This window comes from Vombatus ursinus, unplaced genomic scaffold, assembly GCF_900497805.2.
Source record: "Vombatus ursinus unplaced genomic scaffold, bare-nosed wombat genome assembly UNPS02013075.1, whole genome shotgun sequence".
Taxonomy (NCBI): Eukaryota; Metazoa; Chordata; class Mammalia; order Diprotodontia; family Vombatidae; genus Vombatus; species Vombatus ursinus.
In genome coordinates, this window is record NW_020952853.1 from 14,625 (window position 1) to 41,515 (window position 26,891).

The 26,891-nt window shown below is 48.9% G+C and overlaps 3 protein-coding genes across 4 annotated transcripts; 2 read left to right on the forward strand and 1 right to left on the reverse strand.

Moving 5' to 3' along the window:
* The first annotated feature begins 683 nt into the window (after nucleotides 1-683).
* On the forward strand, nucleotides 684-12,738 carry LOC114040401 (torsin-2A-like). Of its 2 annotated transcripts, XM_027858495.1 has the most exons (6): nucleotides 684-837; nucleotides 3,933-4,198; nucleotides 5,199-5,374; nucleotides 6,087-6,214; nucleotides 6,568-6,710; nucleotides 12,143-12,738. In XM_027858495.1, exons 1-6 carry the CDS (start codon nucleotides 684-686, stop codon nucleotides 12,170-12,172), a joined length of 897 nt encoding a protein of 298 aa, XP_027714296.1. In that variant the 3' UTR covers nucleotides 12,173-12,738. The 2 variants fall into 2 exon arrangements, with proteins under 2 accessions (XP_027714296.1, XP_027714295.1); XM_027858494.1 differs by lacking the exon at nucleotides 12,143-12,738 and having other exon boundaries at nucleotides 6,568-7,189.
* On the reverse strand, nucleotides 7,286-22,836 carry LOC114040400 (tetratricopeptide repeat protein 16-like). Its single transcript, XM_027858493.1, has 12 exons — nucleotides 22,698-22,836; nucleotides 21,230-21,385; nucleotides 20,741-20,831; nucleotides 20,174-20,317; nucleotides 19,603-19,703; nucleotides 19,377-19,503; nucleotides 17,295-17,509; nucleotides 15,261-15,511; nucleotides 13,602-13,743; nucleotides 11,153-11,318; nucleotides 10,517-10,656; nucleotides 7,286-10,234 (listed from the first exon to the last, which is right to left on the reverse strand). The coding sequence occupies exons 2-12, from the start codon at nucleotides 21,370-21,372 to the stop codon at nucleotides 10,018-10,020; spliced, it is 1,737 nt and encodes a 578-aa protein (XP_027714294.1). The 5' UTR covers nucleotides 21,373-21,385; nucleotides 22,698-22,836; the 3' UTR covers nucleotides 7,286-10,017.
* A 183-nt stretch (nucleotides 22,837-23,019) lies between these two features.
* On the forward strand, nucleotides 23,020-26,874 carry LOC114040402 (probable peptidyl-tRNA hydrolase). Its single transcript, XM_027858497.1, has 4 exons — nucleotides 23,020-23,197; nucleotides 25,784-26,003; nucleotides 26,254-26,353; nucleotides 26,671-26,874. The coding sequence occupies exons 1-4, from the start codon at nucleotides 23,102-23,104 to the stop codon at nucleotides 26,741-26,743; spliced, it is 489 nt and encodes a 162-aa protein (XP_027714298.1). The 5' UTR covers nucleotides 23,020-23,101; the 3' UTR covers nucleotides 26,744-26,874.
* The last annotated feature ends 17 nt before the right edge of the window (nucleotides 26,875-26,891 follow it).

A 26,891-nucleotide genomic window follows, 5' to 3' on the forward strand; every position in this document is an offset into this window, starting at 1 on the left:
ACTCATTTGATCCTCACAACAACCCTCGGAAGGAAGTGCTAGTATTATCTCCATTTTACATTGGAGGAAACTGAGACAGGTGGAGGTTGTGACTTGCCCAGGAAGCATCTGAGGCAGGATTTGAACCAGGTTTTCCTGCCACCAGGAGGAGGGCCCCTATCCTCTGTGCCACCTAGCGCCTCTCCACATGCACACCAAGATTCTATTAGTTTTTTGGCTGCCGTTCACACCTGTGACTCTTACTGACAGTTTGCAGTCCACTGTGGGGGGACGGAGCCCCCGCCTCCCTGCCGTTCTGGCAGGTTGGGCAGTGAAACAGCTCCCCCTGGTGGCCGTTTCTAGGCTCTGCTTGCCCGACCGAGGCATCCCAGAGCCTGCCAGGCCTCCGCGGGGCCTGTTTCCTCCTGTAGCGCTCAAACGATCCCTAATCCCCACATTCGCCCTAGGACTCTCTTCCCGGGGTGGGCGCTGGTTTCTGTCCTACCTCTAGGGAAAGGGGAGCCAGGGGGCGGGCCCGAGCCTGAACCCAGGTGAGCGACAGCCCCGCCCCTCCCTTCCCTGCGGTGCACTCTGGGAATTGTAGTACAAGGACTAGAGGGACGGGGCGGGGAGGTCTGGGTCGTTGGTGGACGGGGTCGGGGCTGAGCCGCCGCGGCCCGGGCTCGAGCTGCCGCGGGTCCGGGATGGCGGCTGGAGTCGGCCCGGCCTGGGCCCGGCTGCTCTGGTTCCTCGGGCTGCTGGGGCTGGTGTCCGCCGCGGCCGCCGCCTGGGACCTGGGCTTGCTGAGCTGCAGTTTCGGCGCCTTCTGCGAGTGCGACTTCCGACCCGACCTCCGGGGTGAGCGCGGGGCTGGAGACTGCGGGGTCCTGGGGGCCGGAAGCCCGGACGTCGGGGGTTGGGGTCCGGCTCTGCGGGAGTCTGCGGGGCCCGGGCCCGAGGCTTGGGGGCTGCGGGCCCGGGAGGTCGGCGGCTGGGCTTCGGGGCCCGGTGCTGCTCAGACCCGCCTGTCGCCAGGCACAACGGGCTTGGGAACGCGGGAGCCAGGCGGGACCAAAGGGCAGGGACTGGACCAGGAGGTCAGCCAGGAGCAAGAGGTTGGAGCCTGGACGTGGGATCAGAGTTAGGGGGGCTATAGGACACGCGGAAAAGAGACTGGATTTGGAGTCACCGGAGGTGGATTCTAGTTCTGGTTTGGCTAATGATGCCCCATGTAACTCTGGGCAGATCACATCCCCTCAGCGCCTCGGTGCCATTGGAATAGATGATTCCTAGAGTTCTTTCTGATTCTGAATCCTGTGACTGGGGCCCCGGAAGAGGTTGGGGTAACTCTCTAGCAAGGGTAGACCGGGGATCCAAGGCCAGAGGGAGAGACAGGCTCCTTCTCTTCTCCCATAGCCATCAGTTAACAAGGCTTGTGGATTCTGCCTCTACAGCGTCTTTTGCATCCATCCCTTTCCACTCACATGGCCACTGCCACTTTAATTCTGGCCTTCTTCACCTCTAGCGAGGCTATTCCACCAGCCTCCTAATTGGATCCCCAGCTTGTAGGCATTCTTTCCATCCATTCTCCACATACCTACTTTGTAAAGTGCAAGATGAGCGATGTTGCCACCACCCTGTTAAGGAAGCTCCAGGGGCTCCCTTTTGTCTAGGAAAAAAAAATACCGATCCCATAGTGTGGCATTTAAAATGCTCAACCGGGCTCCTGTCCACCTTTCCACGTTTATAGCATGTTATTCTCTCCTTATGCACTTTAAAGATAAACTGGCATCACAGACATGCATTTCCTCATCTCCAGATAGAGGATCCCTAGCTTCCTTCACGGTTCAGCCCCTGTGCCATCTCGTGTGCCTTTCCAAATCCCCCTAATTGTTAGAACACTCTCCCTCCTCAAATTATCCTATATATATTTATCTATTTATGTTTCAGCCCCCCCCCCCAGTAAAATGTAAGCTCCTTGAGAGCAGGGACTGTTTCTTGTCTCCCAGACTCTAGTAGTGTCTTGTATATAGTAGATGATGTGTTAATGCTTATTGGATTATGTTAGATTAGTTGGAATTAGGGCTAAGGTTGGGGAAATTGACCCTTGGACTGGAAAAAAGAGGGACTTGAGTGCTGGAGTCAGTGATTGGAGATTTTGGACTAGTGAGAAGGACCTGAGGACTGGTAAGTGGGGAAGGTTGTAGTGAAGTGAGCATCTGGGGGCTGAATTGGGAATTGGAAGTCTTAGGGGCCAGCAGAAGGGAAACAGACAGGGAGAGTAGGAGATGGGACTGGACACAAGAGGACTGGAATGAGGTGAGGAGGAGACCAGGGCTGTGAAGCTCCTGGAAGTAGGGTTGTAGTTAACCAGGAATTATAATGAAGGCAGTATATCATAGGGCAGCTAGGTTGATGCAATGGATAGAGCACCATTCCTGGGAGTTCAAATCCAACCTCAGACACTAGCTGTATGACCCTGGACATGTCACTTAACTCTGTTTGCCTCAGTTCCTCATTTGTAAAATGAGCTGGAGAAGGAAATGGCAAACTACCCCAGTATCTTTGCCAATAAAATCCCAAATGGGGTTGCAAAGTCAGACAACACTGGGAAAAAAAAAAGACTAAAACACATCATAATGGATAAACCCAAAGGCCTTGCTTTTTTTTTTTTTTTTTTTTTAAGGCAATTGGGGTTAAGTGACTTGCCTAGGGGCACTCAGCTAGTAAATGTCAAGTGTCTGGTCTGAGGCTGGATTTGAACTCAGGTCCTCCTAGCTCCAGGGTCGGTGCCCTATCCACTTCACCTGAAGGCCTTGAATTCTAATCCTGCCTCTGACACTAGCCATATAACCCAAGGCAAATCATGTAACCTCCCTGAATCTGTTTTTTCATCTTAAAATGCAGATTTTACAGTATGCCAGAAAACTCTCTAAGACAAGTTATAGAGTGTTGCTGATCTGCGCTGGTAGAAGGAGTTTACTCATTGATGAGCTCCTATGCTGATAAAATCATAGATCCAGACCTCTCTCCTCTATCCCCCCAAAAAACAAAAAAACATGCATAACAGTAGCATTTACCCTAAAGGGTTGTTATAAGGCTCAAAAGAGATCATATTAAGTGTTTTGCAAACTTTAAAGCTCTACATAAATAAATTTCTTCAGATTTAGGATTGATTGGGAAATTAGAATTGAGTCACAGAAATTAGGGGGACTAAAGAGTCCCCCTCTCTAACTGGTGTTGAGAGCCTCTAGTAGGAGAAGCTAATCTGTGAGTTTCTGGCAGGAGGCTTTGAGGGAAAGAAGTCTTTGAGTTTGGATGGCGATACTAGGCCTCTGAGAACCAGGCACCATAAAGGTGGTAATAAACATTGAGTTTAAGGTCTAGTATAGAGAAAACATGCTGGTCAGCTGGTTAATTGATGACAAGCTAGTATCTAATGACCTATGGAAGACTGTTTTCTTCAACATGCTTATCAGTGGCTCATATACAAATATAGACAGCTGTCAAATTTGTGCATAACATGAAACTAGCAGGGATGGCCAACATGCTGGACGACAGAGTCAGGATCTAAAAAGGAGCATGGGCTAAAACTAATGAAATGACATTTTACACAGAAACTGCAAAGTCTTACACTTGGTTCCAAAGAGCAAATTATCAAGTACAGAATAGGGGGATTTGGCTCAGCAGCCGTTCATATAAAAAAGATTTTGGGGAGGAGATGGGTGTTAAGTGACCACCAAGTTCAGGGAGGCTGAGATATATTATCTAAGGGGCTATGTTTTTATGTAGATGAATGAGCCAGTGAGACCAGGGGGTCCCTGTGGGCATGGAAGGGCCAGGTCATTAGATCCCCTTTCTGGGATTGGAATGCCTCCTTTAACCAGAGATCCCCATGGGGACCAAGTGCTCCCCTGCCAGCCTACCTGGAGCCTCTCCTTCTTCCTCTGCAGGCCTAGAGTGTGATTTGGCCCAGCACTTGGCCGGGCAGCATCTGGTAAGACAACTGGTAATGAAGGGGCTGAAGGCTTTTGTGGAGAATCCTGAGCCAGCCAAACCCCTGGTGATGTCCTTCCATGGCTGGACTGGCACGGGCAAATCCTATGTCAGTTCCATGCTGGTCCAGTACCTGTTCCGAGACGGGATGGCCAGTCCCCACGTGCATCACTTTTCTCCTGTCATCCACTTCCCCCATGCAGAGCAAATAGAGCACTACAAGGTAAGCCATTCACCACCCAGGCCTTCCTCCCACCAAGAGCAGGCTGAGTGCTGGGGGCCTAAAGGACAGAATGGGAAATCAGCTGGATTAAGGCCACAGAGCAAATTGGGAGAAGCTGGGTCTCCTTCCACTCTGCCTGTAAATTAGCCTGCCCTTCTCTGATCTAATTTGAACCGGAGTGACACAATGGACATTTGACTGGTGTTTTTGAATACTTATTAAACACTCCCAGGGGTGTGGTGTTGAATGCGACAGTAGTATAATGGAAAAAACTGAATTTGGAGTCAGAAGACCTAGGTTTGAATCCCAGCCCGGCTACTTACTCCATGTGACCTTGGGTAACTCATCTTTCCTGGGCTTCAGCTGCCTTATATATAGAGGGGCTAGGATCCCCTCTGACCTATGAACTCCCCTCTTGCCCTAAAGCTACAATCTCATCTGTGGCCTGTTCCTCCACAGTGCCTGTGAGTTCAAGGACAAAAATTTGGGCTTTAGGTTTTGCTTTTAAACACAGCCTGCACTGCTTCCCCTGGCCAGCTGTCTTGTTCATGTGGCCAAGTGACCCTGGACAAGTCTCTTCACTTCTACCTCAGTTTCGCCATCTATGAAATGGGGAGAATAAGGCCTGCCCATTTGTCCAAAGAGTCAAGTGAGAGGATGAAAGAGCTTTGAGAAATAAAAATGACTTTTCAAAAATGGTAAGGGGTTGTAGTATAATTGGTGGAAAAGTGTGAGCCAATACAAACTCATCACCAGCCATGGAAAATCATTCAAAAGGTCACGTCCAAGTGAAGGCAGCTCCTCCTCGGTGGATCTGGGGTTCCTGCCCTAGGGAGCTTCTGTCCTCTGAGGGTAGGGCATGTTACTATCTCACACTGGACAGACTGAAGGGTCACCTCTCTCTGGTTTTTTATCATCCCTTCCCCCACCCCATATTTAACCTTTTCTTGTCCCTGGTGTCCATGCTACCTCACCTTGCCCCCTCGTGTTCCTCTTACAGAGTGACCTGAAGCAGTGGATCTTGGGGAACCTCACAACTTGTGGCCGCTCCCTCTTCCTCTTTGATGAGGTGGACAAGATGCACCCAGGCCTGTTAGGGGTACTCCGTCCCTTCCTGGGACCTTCCTGGGTAGTCTATGGTACCAACTACCGAAAAGCCATCTTCATCTTCCTCAGGTAGGGTGGGGCTGGAAGGGTTGAGTTCTGTTCTCCCCACAGTCAGTGCTGGTAAGCAAACAGAATAGTAGTCATCCCCCCAGTCTGAATGAGGGCTTCCCCTCAGAACCAATTTCATGAGGCCTCGGAGCCCTTGAACCCTGATTATAGAGATATCATTGTTTGCAGTGATTTGTTTCTCCTTTGAAGATCTCCAAGCACCATATTAGCCCGCCTGTTTCATCCTCATGAAACATGAGGTAACATGAGATAAATGGGGGAACAAGTAAGAATCCCCTTTTATAGAAAGCAACACTGAAGACTGGGTTCTGGTACCAGGTCTGCAATGAAATTGATGCATGATTTTGGCTATTTCTTACTACCTTTAATAGCCTCAGTTTCCTCACCTGTAAAATGGCACTCATACACCCCTCCCCTTGCCCTGCCTTCCTCACAAGGTTGTTGTGAGGGGGCGGAAATGTACTTAGTCAGCCCCAAAGGACTGTGCAGACAGGTTTGATGATTATGACTCTAAGGCTAAAGAGAAGCCTTAAGGTGAGAAGATGCTTCCCTCAAATGTTTCAAAGAGTCTGGGGAAGAGCTCGGTTTCAGACCTACGTGTCCTGCTTCCTAGTTCTGGGTTGTGTCCACGTACTGTTAGATGAGAGCCAGACCTCCCTCTCTCCCACCCCTGTCTCATCTATGTCCTGCCTTTCCTGCTTTGGGGTTCCAGCAATGCTGGTGGGGAGCAAATCAATCAGCTAGCACTGGATGCCTGGCGTGCCCGGAGAGACCGAGAGGAGCTCCAGCTTGGGGATCTAGAACCCGCCATCTCTAAGGCCATCGTGGACAACCCCCAGCGTGAGTCCTTTGCCTATCTTTCCACTCACCCCACTTCCCTGAGGCCCCATCCAGAATGGGAGTCAGAACTTAGAACTGGAACAGTTCCAGCCACTCAGGTCTCAGATCTTCCCTGTCCCCTCTCCCCCTCTTGTATCCTTGAAGGGTTGTAGGAGGGGGGACCTAGAACCTAAGCCACCCCCCTCCCCAAAGTGGCCCCAGCTCAGCCCTCCATTAACTTTAGCTCAAAGCCAAGAGTAGATCATCCTGTTCAGTCATCATGGTTCCCTTCCTGTGGGGTGTTCTGGGCCTGTACCCTCAGCTGGTGACTTGTGTCCTGACCCGGCCTCTTCCTGCTTCTCCCTCACCCTCAGATGGTTTCTGGCAGTCGGGAATTGTAGAAGACCAACTCTTGGACTTGCTGGTCCCCTTCCTGCCCCTCCAGCGCCACCACGTCCGGCACTGCGTGATCAACGAACTGGCCCAGCTGGGCCTGGCCCAGCAGCAGGAGGACGAGGTAGTCCAGGCTGTGCTGGATGGCACTGCCTTCTTCCCTGAGGAGGAGCAGCTTTTTTCTTCCAATGGTTGCAAGACTGTTGCTTCTCGAATCACCCTCTTCCTATGAGTGGGCAGGACCCACTCATTTCCTTCTGCCCTCCCCCCAACTCCATGTATCATCAAGGGACTCTGCTGGGGAGCTTTGGTCCAGACTTGCTGCTGGCAGAATGACCTTTGCCCCAGGCATTCCAGAGGGTGTAAACAGGGCAGGCCCACAGCCCAAGGAGCAGAGGGCTAAGGGCAGACACGCAGTTTGAGCTTCTGCCACTTTGGGTACCTTCCAGACTGATGGTGGCAGGGAAGACTTGGATGTTGCTCTGCTGGTTTGAGGACATCTTGGCCTCACTTGCCTTCCTGCCCCTCCCAAACTCTACCTCCCCCACACCCCCAAGCCCAAAGCTCCTGGCCGAAATACAACTTCATCTGAGCCAAGTCCAATTCCCTTTTTCCCAACCCAAATCTGAGCCTTATTTAAATTGATGCTGTGATTGGGTGACTCAGGGACCATATGTCAGTCATGTCCTCCACCCCTACTAGAGGCTTGCAGGACCCCCTGGGAGGCTCACGTTCTCCTCTCCAGGCTCATGAAGACTACACACACACACACACATACACACACACACCCCTCCCTTTCCCCTTCCCCCATTCCAATCTCCCCATTGCCTGGAGGAACACCAGGAAGCCAGAGAACTTAATAAGACCCAACCATCTTCCCAGCTTCCCACCCCAGCAGGCACAAAGATGGAGATTGTGGGGCTGCAAACTTTGCTCTTTAACAAAGCCTACTTCAAATGTTTTTAATTTTGTAATGAAGTAAAGGGAGAGGATACAAAATAAGCTTATTTAAGGGACCAGGGAAAGCCTATCTAGGTGTTACTGCTCTGGCTGGAGAAACCTTGGTGGCTCTATCAGGAAGGAGGCTGGAGCAGGAACTGATGGGTATGGAGATAGGCTGGAGGCCCAGGGTAGGTGGAAAAGGAGCTGAGGGATTTCCTTCGGTGACAAGACATCTATCTCACAGACCTGCCTCTTACCCCCCAAAAATGCAAGGGTGGGTATGGATGGTGCCCACCTGTTAGGGCTGGGGAAAGAGAAGCCAGGGTTGTCAACACACTGGTTCAGGGAAAGACCATTGTACTTTAGCCTTCACTTTGGTCTACGTGGCAGCAGTCTTGGCCTCCAAGGAGGGTGTCTGCCCTATGAAGACAGTAAAGTACGTGAAAGAGGCCTGCCTCTTGCAGATGGTGGTTGGCTTAGTCCCTAAGAGAGAGATAGTTCCAATCAGGCCTTAGCCTCAGGAAAGCCAAACCATCCGGGGTCCTTTGGGCCCTCGAGCTTGACTTTCCCTGCTTGACCTAAGGAGTTGATTTCCAGGAATTCTCATCATAAGTTAAGAAGAGGGCTGAGAGGAAGACCCAGGAGTCCTCACTGCCAGCTCAAAATACAGATACTGCACCAGTTCCAGAGAGTGCTGATGCAGGATTATGGAAATGGTAGCTCTAGAAAGGCCCTTTGAATCAGGTGCAGCCTCCCTCCATTACCACATGGCTGAGTGCAAAGAGCACACACTGGTTTTGAAGTTAGGAGGCTTGTTGGGTTCAAAATCTGGTTCTGACACTTACTAGCCTGGAACTACTCTGAATCTGTTTACACATTGGTCAAGCAAAGATAACGCTTGCACCTCTTCCCTTAGAGTAGGTGTAGATTTAGAGTTGGAAGAGATCTCGAATGGCCTCATTTTATAGATGAGGAAACTGAGGTTAAGATATTTGTCCCAGGTTCCACTGGCAGTGTCCTCTGGGCCCAGGTCCACCCCCTCCACACTGCAGCATGCCCCTTCTTGTGAGATAATGTGGCACAGTGGAGATAGCACCAGACCTGAGATTATCTCCCTTCTCTGGGCCTCAATTTCTTCATCTGTAGAAGGGGGTAAGGATCCCTGCCTTGCCTCCCACTGAGTGATAAGGATCAAATGATCAAAAAACTTTGTCACCTGAAGAGTGCCATACGAATGTGTTATTAGTTGCCTCCATTTCATTGCCCTGCTGTGATCTGGGAGTGTCCCTGGGGACTCAAGACTGTGCCAAGGGTCCACTGACCACATGCTTTGGCAGGTCAGGTACAAGCCTGGTGGCAAACAGTATGCCTAAGGGCCAGCCTGGCTACGGGCAGAAAGGCCTGTGGTGATAGAAGGGCTCCATCCACCTTACAGTACTATCTATATACATGAGTGTGGCTGTTGCAAATAGGGAAACTGAGGCCTGGAAAGGGGAAGTGACTTATCCGGGGTGACTCTGAAAGGCTAGAAATTTGTTAAGCGCCTGGTTGCAGAAGGAAGGGAGCCAGGGCTCATTCTCTCCCACCTAGTGAGGAAGACCCGGGTTCAGAACTTACCAGGAGAAGCTTGGTGCCTTGGGGGGCTTCCAGGCTGTTCCTCTTGACTTGTTCCTGTTTGCCTTGTGCTGTTCTTGATCAGCGTCTGATCCTTAAGGAATCACAGTATTTTAGAGTTGGAAGGGACCTTGGAGACTCGTTAGTTCCAACAACCCTCTTCCCCAATCTAGCCTCTGCCAGAGGCCGCTCCCTCATTTTCCATTGTTGGACAGCACCCATAGTTTGGAAGTTCTTATGTCTAGCTTAATTTAGGCTCCCTATAACTTTCAAACATGGCTCCCAGAGTAAACTGTATACCCTCATGTGACAGCCCTTCAGATATTTTAAGATCCTCCCCACCACATCCCCAGCTAAGCCTTCTCTAGGCCAAACAACCTTTTCCTTTTCAATCAATCCTGTATGGCATTGTTTTTTTGAGACCTTCCCTAGCCACCCTCCTTTGAACATGCCAGTTAAGGATCTCCAATTCTGTAAATGTGTCTGCTTAAACTCCACCCATGCAGGTGGAGTTGAAAGTAACTGTGTAAAACTGTGACTTAGTAATGAGCTCTGATTTAGTAGATGCAGTGATTTGAGGGTGCCACATAGGCTAGCTGGTGGTTGAGCTGTTCCAAACTTAACTAGACCAGTCCTTGCACGACAGGCAAGCAAGGCTTCTGCTGGGCCTATATTTGAAGTCTTTCCAGTTTGGCAGACCCTACCAGAGACAGACTCAGAGAGCCCAGTGTCCCTCCACACCATGACCAGGTGAGAGTAGGATGTTAGTGGAGTTTATCAATGTCTCTCTTAAGATAAGGCCTGAGCCCTGAAGCCTTAATGGTGTGGCCCTACCAATTCAATCCTAGTAGGATGACAGAACTGGGAAACAGAGGTTATCTTCCTTCCCTCGGTCTGAAATCTGCACGGTGTGAGGTCCCGGGGAACAAGGCTTTCCACTTCCCTTCCCTTGCCTGGATCCCTGCTGTGTGAATCACAGGAATGTTGTCAGGGAGCCCTGTCTCTCCAGAGTTAGGCGTCTGCTCAGCAGGGGGTATGTTGTCTGGCCTCTTGTTCACATCCTTCTCTGTGGAAGCACCCTTGTTCAGGAGCCTGCAGGAAAGGAAAGGTCAGTGTCATCCACAGAGTTTTGTGGACTTCTCTTCCCCACTCAAGATTGGCCTGGGTGTTAGAACCAGATTTCACCTAAATAAACATGGAATGTGGTGGGGTTAGCCCAGCTACTTAGTCTATACATGCTCCAAAGATGCCTAATTGTGAGCTTAGGACCCTGTTTTCTTCATTAGGAAAGCTAATTCCTCCCTCCTCCACTTTTACACCACCACCTTCCCATCTAGCATTGCCCTCTGGTAAGTCTCCTGAGATGAAGCTGACCCCAGGACATCCTGGGGGTACTGGAAAAGCTGGTTCTGCATCGCCCTCTCCAGGATGGTTTTAGCCATCATCATTGTCTTGCTGTTCATCACAGACTCTACAGAGTGGCCAGGGAAGAGGTTCGCCATCATAGAAATGAGCTGCAAGGAAGAGAGGGAAGGTAAACTGAGAGATCCAGATTTGGGATCAAGTCTTGCCTGGGGAAACTGAAGTCTTCCTACACAACTTGTGAAATTAAAAGAACAATCCTTTGTAATCAGGTGTTACTAGCACAGCCGAGGTTCTGTGGCCATGGATGACATCTAACATCTATAGGAAATGAAATCATTCTAGCTACTAGTCTCCACCTTTGTTCTCCCACTAATCAGAATTGCTATGAAGGAGTGAAATGTCTGCCTCAAATTTTCACAAAACACCTTTCCTCCATCTTTTCTTTTCCTTATTGCTCTTACACTTATTTAGATATGGGTCATGTCTCTCCCCCTCCCCCACAGAGTGTAAGCATCTTATGGATGGTAATTATATAATTTTTTAAAAGCCTTTGTATTCCCAGGGCTAAGTACAGTGCCTTGCACAGAGTAAATGCCTAACGACTTGTTTGTTGAATACCACTGAACTGGGCCAGGTTGGACCCACCTGGGGGTGTTTGGGGTTGAGGAGCAGCAGGGTAGCAACATCTTGACGAGCCCCAAAGATATCCTGCAGCATTAGGCGGTTCCTGGCACGGAGGAGGTATAAGTTTGCTTTCTCTGGGTTGTACTCAATGGCTGAAGAGAAGTGTTGTTCGGCCTTGTGGTATTGTCTAGAAATAATAGGAAGAATCTAACTTTGTGGAAGCCAGCAGAACCACGTCTGAACCCAAGTATGAAAACTAACCCTAGCCCATATGTGTCTGGCCTGAAAGAGGTCTGGTGTGACTAGGAAATGCTAGGCCTGACAGGCAGCTCCTTCCTTCCTAGCCCTCAGTTCTAGAATCACCATCAGTAGCAGCATCACTTGATATGTAACAGAAAAATTCATTTCATTTTCTCTTTTTATATTTTGTTAGTATATGTTTTCAGAGATATGGTTTTTCCTCTGAGGAATCCTTTAGCTGAATCCCAGAAATGGTGGTATATAGTCTTATTATTCTATGATCTGTTCTTTTACACATTCATTATTTAGGATGTTATTAGTAAGTCTCATTTAGGGCTATATCTTTGGTTTGCATTATCTATATTGATTACTACTTTTGCCTTTTTTTGGGGGGGGGGTGGTGAGACAGTTGGAGTTAAGTGACTTACCCAGGGTCACACAGCTAGTAAGTTTCAAGTGTCTAAGGCCGGATTTGAACTCAGGTTCTCCTGACTCCAAGGCCAGAGCTCTATCTACTGTGCCATCTAGCTACCCCTACTATTTTTATTGTACTATAATCTGTGAAGGATGTGTTTAGCATTTCTTTCTTAAATTTATTTATAAATCCTCTTTGCCCTTAGCACATGGTCTATTTTTTTAAAAGTATGATGTGGTACTGAGAATATATCTATATTCTTTAATGTTCCCATTCAGCAAACACCTTAAATCTTGCAGCTCTAATTTCTCAAATACTCTCAAATATTTTCTCCTTTTTGTTTATCTTTCTGCTAGGTCTATGCACAGCTGAGAGAGGAACATTAAAATGGCAGCACAGAAAATGTTGTAAAGGACAATGGGTACATAATGAGACAGATTTTCAGTCTTGGTCAATGTATTGATCCATATGCTGGTCTATTTTGCTTGATTGTACTTATCTGTTATAAGGAAGGACTCTATTGATCCGGGAGGAGACATGGAGTAATATAAAGAATTAAAAAAGTAAAATTAAAACATGTTAAAAGGGGGAAAAAAGAAAACATATGGGATTGAGAGCTGAGAAATCTGGATTCTACTCATGGCTCTGCCCATAATTCTGAGCAAATCTCTTCCCTTCATTGAGCCTATTTCCTCTCTGAAATGAATGGGTTGGATGGGATAATCTCTAGGGTTGCTTTCAACTCAATGGTCCCTAAGTTTTTTGTAGCGCAGAAGCCTTTCTCATATATTTCTCTCTCTTAATCTCACACTGATTTTGGTGGGAAGGGAAAGAGTCAATGAGCACTGCTTCGATTTGTGTATTTGTTTTATTCCCCCCATTCAACAAATCAACAAATACTAAAATTTTGCCTACCATATGCAAAGCATTCTGCTAGACATTAAAGATATAAAGATGGAAATGACACAGGCTCTGCTCTTGAGAAATCTGAAATCCAATGATGGTGTTGGTGAGAGGGGCAGGGAAAACAAGTACATACATAAACTATAACACGAGGGAGTTAATGAAATGGCAAAGGAGATCAAGTACCAAGAGAAATTTTAGGAGAGTTTCAGTGAAGACTTCATGGAAGACACCTTGAAGAAAAGGAGAAACTTCGACAAATAGAGATTTGGGAGGGAGATAAGGAAAAGAAGAAGCCATTCTGCACATGAGCAAACAGATTATCAACTCCTTGAGGGCAGGGATTATGCCATTTTTCATCTTTTGTCTTCCCAGCTTCCAACATAAGGCTTTGTACTCTGCTTAATTAGAAGACCATAGATTTAGAGCTGAAAGGGTCCTCAGAGGCCATCCAGTCCAGCCCTCTCATTTTATACATGAGGAACCTGAGGCTTAGAGTGGATAAATGACTTGTCCATATTCACACACTAGTAAGTCTAAGAGGGAGGATCTGAACCCAAGTCTTCCTGATTCCACATCCTGCATGCTATCCAAATTGAACTAGAAAGCTGAAGCTGAGGTTTCCCAAATAGGTATTGAGCACCTTTGCTGGTGGGGGCATAGGATGAGAAGGGGACATAGGCAAGCTCTGGGCTGCCATGTCTTAAGAAGCAGTAACTGAAAGCAACCAGAAGGCACTAGACTGGGAAGCTGGCAGGTGCAGTCAGTGGCTCAGGCCCCCTGGAAAGTCTGCCCAGGTATCTGCCTGGCTAGCCTAGTGCCAAACTGAATCATCCTGGAGAAAAGGCTTGTGAAGACCCTTTGGCCAATGGCTCTTCCTTAAGCCTCATCATTACAGGTGCCCCCACACACCTCAGCTTATGCTCTCGAAGCCCCAGCTTCTCCTGAAGCATTCCAATGCGGTACTGAGCACCTTGGTCCCCGGGGGCCAGCGCCAGTGCCTCCAGGTAATCGGCCTCGGCAAAGGCCAGCTCTCCAAGCTTGAAGAAACAATCTAGAAGGGAAGGAAGAGAGGAGGAAGGGGGAAACCACCTGGTTTCCTTGTCTGACCCCAGCCCCATGACTTTCCTTCTCCTCCTCCTCCTCCTCCTCCTTGGTCGGTGAGGTCTGGTCAGTCCCTCCGCTCACTAGTCTCTGCCCTTCGGCATTCTCTACTTAGCTCCCAGCTGGGATTCTGCTCTCCTCTGCCCAGTGCCCAATTTGTCTACCCCTTCACTGGCCACAGGAATCATCCTTAGGGACCTTGTAACCCCTCTGCTGTCCCCCAAATTCAATCCAAGCTTAGAGAGCTGGGGCAGATCCAGCTGGAGAAGAGGACAAGTATAGGCTGTAGGTTTATGAACATGTGTGAGCACACATGTCTGAGCCTAGCCCCATTTCCAAAGCCAAATACCATTGATTTTTTGATCATCTGTTGTTTTGTACTGTCCATGTGTCTTCCTTCTATTAAGGCAAATAATGAAAAGCTATATGTATAAGAGAAAACTGACAAAGAGCTGGCCTTGGGAGGCAGGACGATCTGGGTTTGAATCCCTTCCCTGACCCATGCTGGCTAGGTGACCTCTCAATGCCCCAAGCTAGAAATTGCAGGGCAGGTACCAATCCACATTAGCAAAGAGAATTTTCTCCTTGGAAAGGTACACTATACCAGTGAATCACAAGTTTTGGGTCTAGGTACCTTCTTGCCCCTCTAAACACATCTCCCCACATCCCCCACCTCACCCCCAAAGATGAACGTTTTGATAAGGAATGGTGAACTACTAGTACTCTGGATCTGTGATTTCATTGTTTGGGCCATCTCCATGGATGCAAATTGCAGCCTTTCTGTGACTTAGTGAAGACAGTCTTTGAGAGGGCCACCCTGGTCGTAAGCCTCTCCAAAGCTTAGCGAGACTGGTCCCCAGATGACAGGCACAGCCTTCGAGCCCCAGGGTTCTGTCCCCTCCACACCACAGGAAGGAAGTGGTGGGGAGGGACACACACACAATCAGTTAAAAACCCCAACAGTGTGACATTAAGTACTATAATTCTGAGGAGGGAGGAAACCGAGGCTTACTTGGGGAGGGCTTCCTAGGTGAAGTAGAATGTGAGCTGGACCTTGTAGGACTGATAGGATTTGGAGAAGCAGAAGGAAGAGGGAAGGGCATTCCAGGAGAGGAGGAAGTCATGAGCAAAGGCAGAGGTAAGGATGAACTCCTCCAGGAGTGAGACATGAGGGGATGGGCCTGGCTAGAAAGGACAGGGATGTGGAGGGGATACAGCTAGCTATTGGAGGCCAAGGAGTTCAGTCAGCAGCACACAAGATACTTGGACTTGGGGCTAGCAGACCCGTATCTGGAGCCCCACTCTGCTGCTGCTAAGATGCAGAATGGGAGCAGGGGACCCAAGGACCTCCCAGGTCCCTTCCAACTCTCCATCCTCTGAAGCTCTTCACATGCCCCAGCATACAAGGTGAGGTACCTCCCCTGACCCCACCCCCACCCCCCAAGAGGACCCTCAGGACGAGCTCACCCCCTCTGTTGATGTAGATCCCCTTCTCTCTTTTTTCGCCCCGTAGGGCCTTATTGAGGAGCAGCACACCTTCTTCATAGGCGCCCTTGATATAGCAGAAGACTGCAAAGTCATTGTAGGTGAGCAGCAGCTGGCGCTGGGCCTGCCTGGCCATCTCACTATCCTCCTCATCTTCTGGGCTTAGCTCCAGGGACTTGAGAAAGTCTTCAATGGCTGCATCAAAGTCTTTGAGCCTCCGAAACAGAGTGCCCCTGGGATGAGAGGAGGCAGGAGGGTCTGGCTCACCTCACCCATGGGTGGCAGGGACACTGACCCTAGTAGGCCCCGGCTTCTGCTGACAGGGAGGGGATCAAGCCCGATCGTCCACCTCCCACGGGTCCCTAGATTCAGGCCCTGAACTTTCCATCTGAAAGGCTTAGAATCCTAACTTGTCAGAGCTGGACGGGGTCTTAGTGACCTTTGATAGTGATGTCCCTCTTGTCACCTTCTCCTCCCCTTCCCCTCCCCCCATCCCATCCTATTCTGTTTGTGGATGGGATACCTTCTCCACCCTGCTGTGAACTCTAAGACTCGTGATAGAAGGCACTATGTCATATTTCATCTCGGTACGCCCCAGAACATAATATCTGTTCAACTGAATGGAACCAAGCCAGACCTGCTCATTTTATACAGGAAGAAATGTAAACTCGGGCTATTGATGATGGTCACACAGGACATCAGTAGCAAAGCCACAACTAGATCCTAAGTTTCCTGACTGCCAGATCAGGAACTCTACTGTGACTGCATGTTTCCTCCCCTCTCCTCCTCTACCCCAGCCATGAGATGGTTAGGCAATGCACCCTAGGTCCTCCTCCCTCATTGCCTCCTGTGACAAACTGGCCAGGAAGAGTACTGAGTTTCCTCAGCGGGGTCTTTGGAATCCCAAATCTTGATTCCTCAGTTCCCCCTCCCCACCCAAGAGCTGGCCCCCATGACACACAACTGCTTCTTAGGTCCATACTTGGGCCCATTGTGGCACCATGGGCAGAGTGTTGGACTTAGAGTCAGGAAGACTCCTGCCTGAGATACAGACCAGCCAGGTGACCCCGGGCAAGTGCTCAGCCTCAGTTTCCTCTTCTGTAAAATGGGATAATAGTAGCATCACCCTCATAGAGTTGCTGTAAGACTATGTAAACTAGGCAATGAGACCCGGCAAACCTTAAGTCAACCAGTCAACAAGGAGTTATTTTGCCGGTATCTACTATATTACAGATACTGTGCTGGCCACTGGGAATACAAAGACAAAAAAAAATACTCAGTGCCCTCAAGGTGTTTATATTCTGTGGAGGGAGGGAGAGAGAGAGAGAGAGAGAGAGAGAGAGAACGAGCAGGGGAAAATAACATGCTCACATATAAGTAAATGCAAAGCATACACAAGGTAAACACAAAGTAATTAGGAAGGACTTCATAAAACACTAGATAAATGCCAACAAATGTTACTGGCAGTGAGGTGGTACAATGGATAAAGAGTGGGACCTGGAGTCAGGAAGACCTGAATTCAAATCCTACCTCAGCTACTTATGAGCTATGTAGACAACTCACTTGACTGCTGTCTGCCTCAGTTTCTTCATCTGCAAAATGGGAATAATACCTATTTCACAGGGTTATTATGAAGATAGACTGAAATAATATTTGTAAAGGACTTTACAAAGATTAAAGTGCTACATGTGAATGCTAGCTACTAGTCAGTAATTCTTTCCTTCACTATTTGTCATGTAGTCATTTTCAATCACATCTGACTTCATAATCACTTTTTGGGGGAGGGTTTTCTTGGTAAGGATACTGGAGTGGTTTGCCATTTCCTTCTTCAGCTCATTTTACAGATGAGGAAACTGAGACAAACAAGGTTAAGTGACTTGCCCAGAGTCAAACAGCTAAGTGAACTCAAGTTTTCCTTACTCCAGGCCCAGCATTCTATTCACTGCGCCACCTTGCTGCCCCTTTTATTGTTTATTATATATTCTTTATCATTTATTATTACTATTGTAATTATACCTGAACAAGTAGTAGCTAGGGTCCATTGGGCTGTTCTCAATGGCACAGTTGATCCGGATCAAAGAATCCTCCAGGTTCCCCTTCAAGGCCAGGACCACTGCCTCCTCCCGGGCCTTCCTGGCCTGGGCCAACAATTTCTCCAGCAGGGTGGTGGCCTCAGGGTGCCGAGGCTTAAGGGTGACAGCCCGGCGCAGATCCTGATAACACTGATTTGGCTGGCAGCAGGGGTGGAGAGGAGGGCAAAGGTTAGGACTGCTCCCCTGAATGGTCAGGGACGTTTTCCCCATACCCCAGTTGTGTTTCCTTTGCATCCCAACCAAAATGCCACCTAGGCCAAGTCATAGACATAGCTTCATCCTTGACAACTCCTGGGTAAGAATAATAGCTAACATTTACATAGCTCTTTGTTATAAAGTGCTATTGTTGTTGTTCAGTTGTTTTTCAGTCCTGTCTGACTCTTCATGACCCCATTTGGGGTTTTCTTGACAAAGATACTGGAGAGGTTTGCCATTTCCTTATCCAGCTCATTTTACAAATGCGGAAAATGAAGCAAACAGGGTTAAATGACTTGCCCAGGGTCACACAACTTGTAAGAGTCTGAGGCCAGATCTGAACTCAGAAATATGAGTCTTCCTGACTCCAGGCCCAGCACTCTATCCACTGCACCACCTAGCTGCCCGTAAAGTGCTGTATATATGTTATTAATCCTCACAATGACCCTCTAAGGTAGGTGCTATTATAATATCCAATTTACAGATTAAAAATTTAGGCAGAGAGAGGTTAAGTGACTTGCCCAGGGTCACACAGTTAGTATCTGAGGGAGTGCTTGAACTCGGCTAACTTCTGGCTTAGCATTCTAGCCAGCCTCTGTACCATCTTGCTTCACGGTCTCAGAATGAGGCAAATCAGAATCACAATGAGCTGATTCATCAGAATGTTAGGCAAGGATGACACCTTGGAGACCAGATGGTCTCAGCACCTTGGTTTTATAAAGAAAGAAATGGGGAGTAGCAGCTTGCCCAAAAGTCACACTGTGAGTTCAGGGTACAGGCAGGGATAGATCTGGGGGGTCCTGACCCCTGGTCTAGCAAACTCTAGCCATCTCAGACCACTGCTGACTAACAGTAATTTAGAAATACTCCACTAGGCAGTGGAAAGATCACTGGACTTGTCAGAAGTCTGGAGGACCAAGGATGACTCCAGCTGTGTGATCCTAGGCAAGTCACCACGTTTCTCTCTGCCTTAGTTTCCTCATCTATAAAATGGGGATTGTTTTTGTTCTACTTCTCTCAAGATTATGATGATTAAAGTGCTCTGTAAATCTTGAAAAGGTTAAGCTATAACCTTGGAGTCATTCCTGACTCTCTTCTCCTTCACCCTGCCCCCCTCCATTCACTCAGTTGCCAAATCTTATCATTTCTACTTCCAAAGCATCTCTCTGATCTGTTCATTTCCCCTGCTCACAAGGCCTCCCACTCTATTCCAGGTCTTATTCATTTCTTAATAGACCTAAGGCAACAACCTCCTGATTAGACATGCCAGCCTCAGTTTCTTCCCTCTTTAATCCTTTACTAGACTGTGAGCTCCAATCCTATTTTTTGCCTTTCTTTTTATCCACAGTGCTTAGCACAGTGCCTGGCACACAGTAGGCACTTGGTAAATGCTTATTGATGTGAATTCTTCTACATAGTTGTCAAATATCTCTAAAGTACAGGTCTGACTATATGTCATTCCCCTACTCAAAATTCTTCAATGGCTCCCTTTTGCCTTTAGGACAAACTACAACTCCTCAGCCTGGCATTTAAAGCTTAATCTTATTTGATATTACTACCCTTTAAGATGTCTACATTCTGAACTGGCTGAGGCTGGGGTGGGGCTGAGAGGAAAGCTGGGGTTCTGGGGATTGATTACCTTGACTTTTCCAGAAGGATTTGGGAACAACAGGGCCCTTGGACGCCCTGCCCATCCTAATCTTAGGGGGCTGAGTGCCACTCCCATCCAATCCTAATTGTGCAGCTGAGTTTAGGGACTGAATTGTGGTCCCATCCTGCCTGTTGAGGAGGGGGTTGGTTTGAGTTCTACCTTTAGGAAGTAGTTATAGAGTCGAGCACGAAGGATGTAGACATCAGGGTTGGAATCTTGTTTCAACTCTTTTGTGACCATCTGGAGGCATTCCTGATATCGTTTCATGGCCAAAAGGCAAGCTATGCTAGAATGAGGTGGAAGGAGGGTGCCAAGGTGAGGGAGACTTCCCTCCCAGCCCTATTCCTTGCCCCCCTCCCTCCAGCCCTTAAGGCCCCAGGGTCACCTGCGGAAGCGGTAGGAGGGCTTGTAAGGCTGCAGCTCTGAAGCTTGGGTGAACAGGTCCAAGGCTTTCATGTATGATTGTTGTTCAAAGAGACACTGGCCCTGGTGGGGAGGCAGGCATCCACAGATGGTTCTAAACCCCCTCCCAGGTTGTCAGGACAGCTGGGTATGTACCCGAGAGGTGTAAGAGATGTAAAAGGAGACAGGAAGAGGCAAGGGAGAGACAAACAGATTGAAAGGGACAAAAACTCAGATGGGGAGAGACAGAGGAGGAGGCCAGGAGAGTTACAGAGACAGAAATGAGAAGAGATAAGAAAGGGGAGAAAAAGAAACAGATGTCGGCATGGGAGAGAAAGAAACAGACTAGGAGAGAGGTGGGAAGGAAAGAGTGAGAGGTAGAGCCACCGGGGGGGATAAGCACACAACAGGATGAGGCAGAAACAGACAGATGGTCAGAGACAGACTGACAGTCCAGCCCAGACTGAGCCTTGAGACCCCTGCGTGCCCTCCTCCCCTCAGGAAGGGGAGAGAAAAGGCAGTTCCCTATCCCTAGGCAGGAATAGGCAACTCACCTGCAGATAGAGGACAAAGCAAAGGCGCTCCATATACTGGGACTGGTATGGGGCTAACAAGGTAGCCTTTCGAAGGTTCTGGGCGGCTGAGGCAAAGTCACACAGCTGGAGATAGGCCTCAGCCCGAAGCGCATAGGATTCCACCTGCGGCAGGTGGAGAGGGAAGACACCCAGGGAGAGCTAGTTTTGATGTGGTCCAGTCTAGTCTAGTCCAGCCCACCCTGCAAAATAAGCACCAGGCTCACTGAATCTCAGATAAAGAAAGGATCTCTGAGATCCTCTAGTCTAAACAAGGACTACAGGATTTGTCAGGAGGTGGAACTGAAGTCCAATAAGGGGAAGTGACTTTCAGGTTAGAGAATGAGTGTCCATGTAGAAGATACCAAGGAATCCACTGACCCAATGGGGGTGGCACCAAGAAGGGGAGTTACAGCAAATGGGCAGAAAATGTGCTTGTCCTTTGGGTTTGGGGGAGGCCGGTGGCCCAATCCTTGGCTAGGAGGGGATGGCAAAGGGGATTGTGGGGAGGAAAGAGTTTTTGCTCTCTCCTTTCTCTCCCATTCTCACCAGCTGGGGATTAAGGTTGATGGCTTTGGAGAAGGAGAGTACAGCCTTTTCCCACTCCCCTTTGGACATGGCGTCTTGCCCATGATGAAAGCTGTGGACAGATGACCAGGCAGACAGGTAGGTTGGGAGTGAGGGGGGCCAGAGAAGGACCAAAAGGTAAAGGGCAAAAGTGGACAGTCTCAGTCTAGCATGATGGGGGTTCAGGGAAGGAAGGGCTGGGCAAATGGCTTCCTGGAGGAAATCATAAAATCATAGAATTTGGGGTAAGAAGTATCTTCTGGTAAGTAAGGTATTATCCCCTTTAACAGATAAGGAAATAGGTACAGAAAAAGTGTCTAAGGTCACACAGCAACTGGCAAGTAAATCTTAGACTATAACCTAGGCGTCCTGATTCCCAAGGAACCTAGGGTTTCCTGAGATCTGGATCCCCAGGAGATATGGGCTGGGGGCAGGGAGGAAACAAGGAGGAGGGTAGAGGCCCACACTTACTGCTCATCAATCTTGTTTGGCAAGAGAAGGCCCCTGATTGACAATTTTGGGTGTTCAAGTCTCCTGAAAACAGTGCTGGTCCCAAGGATCCGAGTCAAGATCGGGTTCTCTACCTCTTCCTCACATAACTTCGCCAGAGACATAGTGCTGTGGTCCCTGAGAACCAGAGAATCTTAGAGCCTGACTGACATTATCTGAACTTTAGCGTGGCACTGAAGGCCTTATGATGATGATCTGTCCTTAGTCTACCTTTCCAAAGCTTCCAAATCATAAAATATTAGAGCTGGAAGAGATCAGTGCTAGCTAGTCCAAGTGATTCACTTTACAGAGGAGGTAACTGAGGTAAAGAGGGGCAAGGGAATCTCTCCTATACCAGGTCAGTGGCAGAAACAAACCTGAATTCAGGTTTCCTGATTCCAGACTTGGACACCTTGCTTGGTCCCACACTGTCTTCCCTGCTGCTCACTTCTTGGGCAACTCTTGGGCTCTCAGGATCCTTGACAACTGTCCCCAAAGCCCTGTCCTCATTAAAGACCCCACCTCAATTCTCTGTACTAGGGTCTCCCCGCTATAGGGCAGTTAGTAACTAAGCACCTAGGACTGAAGGCCACGCCCCTCCTGCCGGCCACGCCCCAGACTCTGCTTTCCAGGAATTCTACCCCTTTGTACGTAATACTATCTAACACGGCTTGCAAGGTTAACCCGGAGAACACTTTACATACACCTTTTAGCCTTCATTCTTTTCATATCTCAGTTTCACCCTTTATAAAATAATAAAAGAGATTTAAATTTGTCTTTCTCAGTTGGGCACATACACACACTCCCCCCGACTCCATCTTGCATTTTCATGAATTACTAAAGAATTCTAAAGACCCACTGGGAGTGAGAAAATACTATTTCAGTCCGGGGTTGCAATGAGGGTTTGCATCAATGAATCAATAAACATCTTAAAGCGCCTACTAAGTGCCGGTTCAAGTTAGGCGCAGGGGGTACACTGTCAAAATGGAAAATCTGGTGCCTGCCCTGAGGCACCCCTCGAAGGTCTTCTAAGTCTATCGGGGGAATATTCCTCCAGCAAACACATGCCGCTGGCAGAGCTTAGAGGTATCGTGGGGTAGTTGAAGAGCCGGGGAAATGGGAGCCAAAGGGTGGTTTGGGGAGAAGTCGGTCAGTGGCTTAAGTGACTGGGTGAACACTTAAAAAAAAAAAAACTTGACTTCTCAGCCTCAATTTCCTTAACTGTAAAACGGGGTAATAGAAAGATTTCCCTGTCCCCAGATTCTTTCTTAAGAGATGGAAGGGACCTCATGGAGCTCACGCCGAGGAAACAGGCCGTACGATTTGGCCAAGGTCACATAGCCTGTGCAGGTCCTCCGCCCCGCCTCCGGGGGGAGCCAAGGGGACGCCCGGGGGTGTGCGCTCCCACGCGCCCCGGAGGACGACGACACGTGGGACGGCGGCTCTTCACCTTCTGGTGACGGAAATTTGCTTCTGGGATCTCCTGGGGCGTGCGCGGGCGGCCGCCTGGCGCTGGGCCAGGACCACCCCTCTCCCGGAGATGCCATCCCACAGTATGGACGGACACTCGCACAGTCGCTGACCTTCCACCGCTTCCGCCTCCCAGAAACACGCCCCCTGCCTCCCCCTTGCGGACCAGCGCCCGCGCGCAGGGCCGACGAGGACAGTGCGCAGGCGCCGCCCGCGCCCCCTCCGGACTGCCCCCGGGGGAGGAAGGGAGGGGGAGGTAATCTCGGAGAGGAGGGACGGGGCGAGGCCGTAATTGGTCGCTTGCCGCGCTGACGTCGAGGGGCGGGATCCTCGCGGTGAATGGTGGCCGCCTGTGAGTAAGAGGAGTTGGTGCGGGAAGAAGACATGACTCGCTCGGGACTCGGGCTCTTGTGGAGCCGGCTGAGCCGGGGGATGAGCCGAGCCGGCCTCGAACCGCGGCCTCCTGGGAAGAGGTGGCTGGTGAGTGTGCGGGGGAGGCCGGGAAGCTTCCCGGGCTGGAGGGAGATGGGGCCGGGGGGTACGAGAGGAGGGGTGGGGTTAAAGGCACACCCGAGCCCCAGCCGCGCCGGGAGCCTGCCATGCCCGGGCCCCATCCCCCTGTGTGGCCGGGGGACCGTAGGGAGAACTGGAGGGGACTCCGGAGTCCGCTTTACAGTTAAGGAAACTGAGCCCCCCAACCTCCAAGTCCAGTGACTTGCCTAAAGACTCACGAGTAGTCATTGGCAGAAACTGGATTTGAACCTGGGTCCTCTGCCTCCACTTTTGTGTACTCTTCCACCCCGGGGATGGGGCGGGTGGGGGTGGGGGATTCGAGAGGAGGCTTACTTTGGTCTCACATTTATGAGATGAGTGTCTGATGGGTACAGAAAAAAACTCGCTGAGTAAAAAGTTTGGGTGAGCCATGAGCCTTGCACTAAAGCAGGTTTTTAATCTGGGGACCCATGAATTTGTTTGGGGACGGAGAAAGACCGCTCTAATTTAACTCATCTCTAAATGAAATCTGGCATTTATTTCAATTATTAATTTTTAAAAATTATGAAAAAGCCATAAGGGTCACCAAAGGGGTCCATGACAGCCCAAAAAAAAAAAAAAAAAAAGGTTAAGGCCCTCTATAGCCTGCTAGGATAGGATATGAATCGTATCTCATGTAATAGTGCATATTGTAGCTATACTATCTAATAATATATATTATTAAAGACTAACAAAATGCTTTGTGAGGTCCAGGGGTCATTGTCAGCTTCAAGAAGGCTTTATTTAATTTCAAAAAAGAGTACCAATAGGTGAAGAGAGGGAGGGATGATATGCCAGGAATGAGGGACTGGTTAAGCAAAGACATAGAGGCATGAGAGGATGTGGAGCAGAGTGTTTTTTTAACTGGTTGTGAAAGAAGGGAGAAAAATGAGATGAGGCTAGAAAAGGAGGGTGATGCCAGGTTGAGAAGATTCTTGAATACTAGCTAGACATTGAAGGGTTTAAATATTACTCACCAGGTAATAGAGAACCACTGAACATTTTTGAGCAGAAAATTGATCAGAAGAAATCTCTGGATGAGAAATATTAATTAGGTGATATTAAATAGGATGGATTAGAGCAGGGAAGAGAGAGAGAGAAAGATCTGAAGCTGCTGTGATACACCAGGCAAGTGGTGATAAGGATCTGACAATGATACCAATAGGAATAGGAAAAAAAAAAAAGACTTCCAGAGATGATTTGAAGAAGTTGTCAACAGAGCCTGTTACCTGATTAATTGTGAGAGGTCAGAGTCAAAGAGAAGCCCACAGGTTATGCTCAGCTGGCTGAGTGGTGCTACAAGTGCCATCAAGTGAGGAGGTCAGAATAGGTTTTTGGGAAAAGATACAATGAGGTCATTTCTGGAGATGTTGATTTGAGGTGCCTTTGGGACATCCAGGTGGAGATGGGCTGGCAGGAATTAGCAGTGCTCAAAAAGAGAGAGGTCAGGGCTGAAAGTACAGATCTGGGAATTATCTGTCTAGAGGTGGTTGTGGAGCGGTCACCAGAGGAAATTGTGAAGAAAGTATAAAAATAAAGGGTCCCCCATCTTGGGGAATGTTAGTGTTAGGGACATAGGAAGAGCATAAGAAACCTTGTGGGAAGAGGAGGAACAGTTAGACTGGAGGAAGACCCAGGAGAGTGTGATAACTAAAGTAGGCAGGCAGTAAGCATTTATTAAGCACCTACTGTGTACCGGGCACTGTGCTAAGTTCGTGGTGAAGAAAAGGAAAAATATAGCCCCTGATCTCAGGGAACTCACAGTCTGACATGGGAGCTGACATGAAAACACCTATGTATAAACAAGATATATCCAATACATATACGAGGGATCAGGAAAGGCTTCTCATAGATGGAGTTTTAGCTCAGACTTGAAGGAAGTCAAGGAAGCCAGAAAGCTGAGATGAGGAGGCAGAGCATTCCAGTCCTAAGGAGGTGCAGTGTCTTGTGGGGGGAGCAGCAAGAAGGCCAGTGTCACTGGATCACCAGAGTACTTTGAGGGGAGTAAGAAGAGGAAAGGTAGGAAGGGGCCAGGTCGTGAAGAGCTTTGAGTGCCAGAGGATTTTTATATTCGATACTAGAGGTGAGAGTGAGCCACTAGAGTTTATTGAATAGGGACGTGACATGGTCAGACCTGTTCTTTAGGAAGATTAATTGGACAGCTGAATGGAGATGGATGGGAGGAGCAAGACACTGAGGCAAAGAGGTCAACCAGAAGGCTATTGCAGTAGTCCAGGTGAGAGGTGATGAGGTAGCAGTGTCAGAGAAGAGACCATAAATGTTAGAAAGGTAAAGTCAATAGGATTTGGGGTAATAGAGCAGTCGGACTAGTCAGCAGTGCCAGAAGGAATAGGGAGAGGTCTAGGAGAATGAGGCCTGGGGCAGAGGGAAAGCCTTTGGATTTGATTAGCTTAATGGTAACCTTAGAACAGTTTCAGTAGAGGGGTGGGAGGAAGCCCAACTTCGGGGAGTTCAAGAGAATGTGGGTGGGTAGTGAGGAAGCGAAGGGTAGCCCAGTTCTTCTTTGACTCACAGGTGGCTGGCCTGGGCAACTACAGGTTGCAGGGCACACGGCACAGTGTGGGCATGGCTGTGCTGAACCAGCTGGCCAAGCACCTGAATGTAGCTGACCAGTGGAAGAGACAGCGTCAGTGCTGTGCAGATGTGGCCATCACCCGCTTTGGAGAGGCTGAGCTGGTGCTTCTCAAACCCTGCCAATTCATGAATGTCAATGGGCGCAGTGTGGCCCAGGCTGGTGAGAGATCAGGGATTGGTAGGGCTCCCCCTGCCCAGCCTTGGGGGAGGAGGGATTGCTGGCACTTGGTTCTGGTTCCCTAGCTTCTGTCCCCTAAACATTTATTAAATGCTGGTTTTCTCCCTAGAGATAACTTCATGGCAAAGGCTAATGAGTACTGTATTGTTTTAGCTGATGGGGAGGAGGTATAGAGTGAATCCTGGTTCTCTGCGTCCTCCCTCATCCATCTCACTCTTGTTTCTCTGGGAAGCCAAGATGTATCAGCTGGCAGCCGAAGACATCTACTTGGTGCATGACGAATTGGACAAGCCACTGGGGAAGCTAGCCATGAAGCTGGGGGGCAGTGCACGGTGAGGGAGCCAGGGTCCTCAGAGATCCTTGCCACCCCCAAAAGATTCCCATGTTGGGGCCAAGGAAGGAAATACTTGGCCCTGTGAGTGTTGACCCCAATTTTCCCATTGGTAAAATGAGTATGCTAATCACTGCCATATTTCCTTAGAGATGTTAGAGAGGGCATGAGGCTTACGCATCTTTTGTACTGTCATGGAAGAAGTTATATTGTCCTTGAGTCTCCTCATCTTCCCACTCTGTCTTTTCCTTGCCCCGTCCCTGCCCTTTCCTCTAATGAATTTCTGACACTTGTTCTTTCTGGGTTTTGTCTTAAAAGTGGTCACAATGGGGTACGATCCTGCATCGACTGTCTCAACTCAAATGTAAGTCTTTCCCCCAGGGTAGTGTAGCATTTCCCTAGGGCTAATGGTGTCTGCTGGAGCCTGTGTGTCCCATCAATCCCCCATCCTCTGAGACCTTAGTGTTGAGGTGAGGTTTTTGGTTTTTTTGGTTTTTTTTTTTGTTTGTTTTTTGTTATTTTGTTTTTTGGGGTTTTTT

Excerpts from the sequence above, each read along its gene's own strand:
- LOC114040401 (XM_027858494.1), top strand. The coding sequence starts at position 684 with ATGGCGGCTGGAGTCGGCCCGGCCTGGGCCCGGCTGCTCTGGTTCCTC. Across the intron at positions 4,199-5,198 it reads AGCAAATAGAGCACTACAAG|AGTGACCTGAAGCAGTGGAT; the intron begins GTAAGCCATTCA and ends TTCCTCTTACAG. Across the intron at positions 5,375-6,086 it reads GCCATCTTCATCTTCCTCAG|CAATGCTGGTGGGGAGCAAA; the intron begins GTAGGGTGGGGC and ends TTGGGGTTCCAG.
- LOC114040400 (XM_027858493.1), bottom strand. The coding sequence starts at position 21,372 with ATGTCTCTGGCGAAGTTATGTGAGGAAGAGGTAGAGAACCCGATCTTG. Across the intron at positions 11,319-13,601 it reads CTTCGAGAGCATAAGCTGAG|ACAATACCACAAGGCCGAAC; the intron begins GTGTGTGGGGGC and ends TATTATTTCTAG. Across the intron at positions 10,657-11,152 it reads TCAACCCCAAACACCCCCAG|CTCATTTCTATGATGGCGAA; the intron begins GTGGGTCCAACC and ends TCTTCCTTGCAG.
- LOC114040402 (XM_027858497.1), top strand. The coding sequence starts at position 23,102 with ATGACTCGCTCGGGACTCGGGCTCTTGTGGAGCCGGCTGAGCCGGGGG. Across the intron at positions 23,198-25,783 it reads CTCCTGGGAAGAGGTGGCTG|GTGGCTGGCCTGGGCAACTA; the intron begins GTGAGTGTGCGG and ends TTTGACTCACAG. Across the intron at positions 26,354-26,670 it reads AAGCTGGGGGGCAGTGCACG|TGGTCACAATGGGGTACGAT; the intron begins GTGAGGGAGCCA and ends TTGTCTTAAAAG.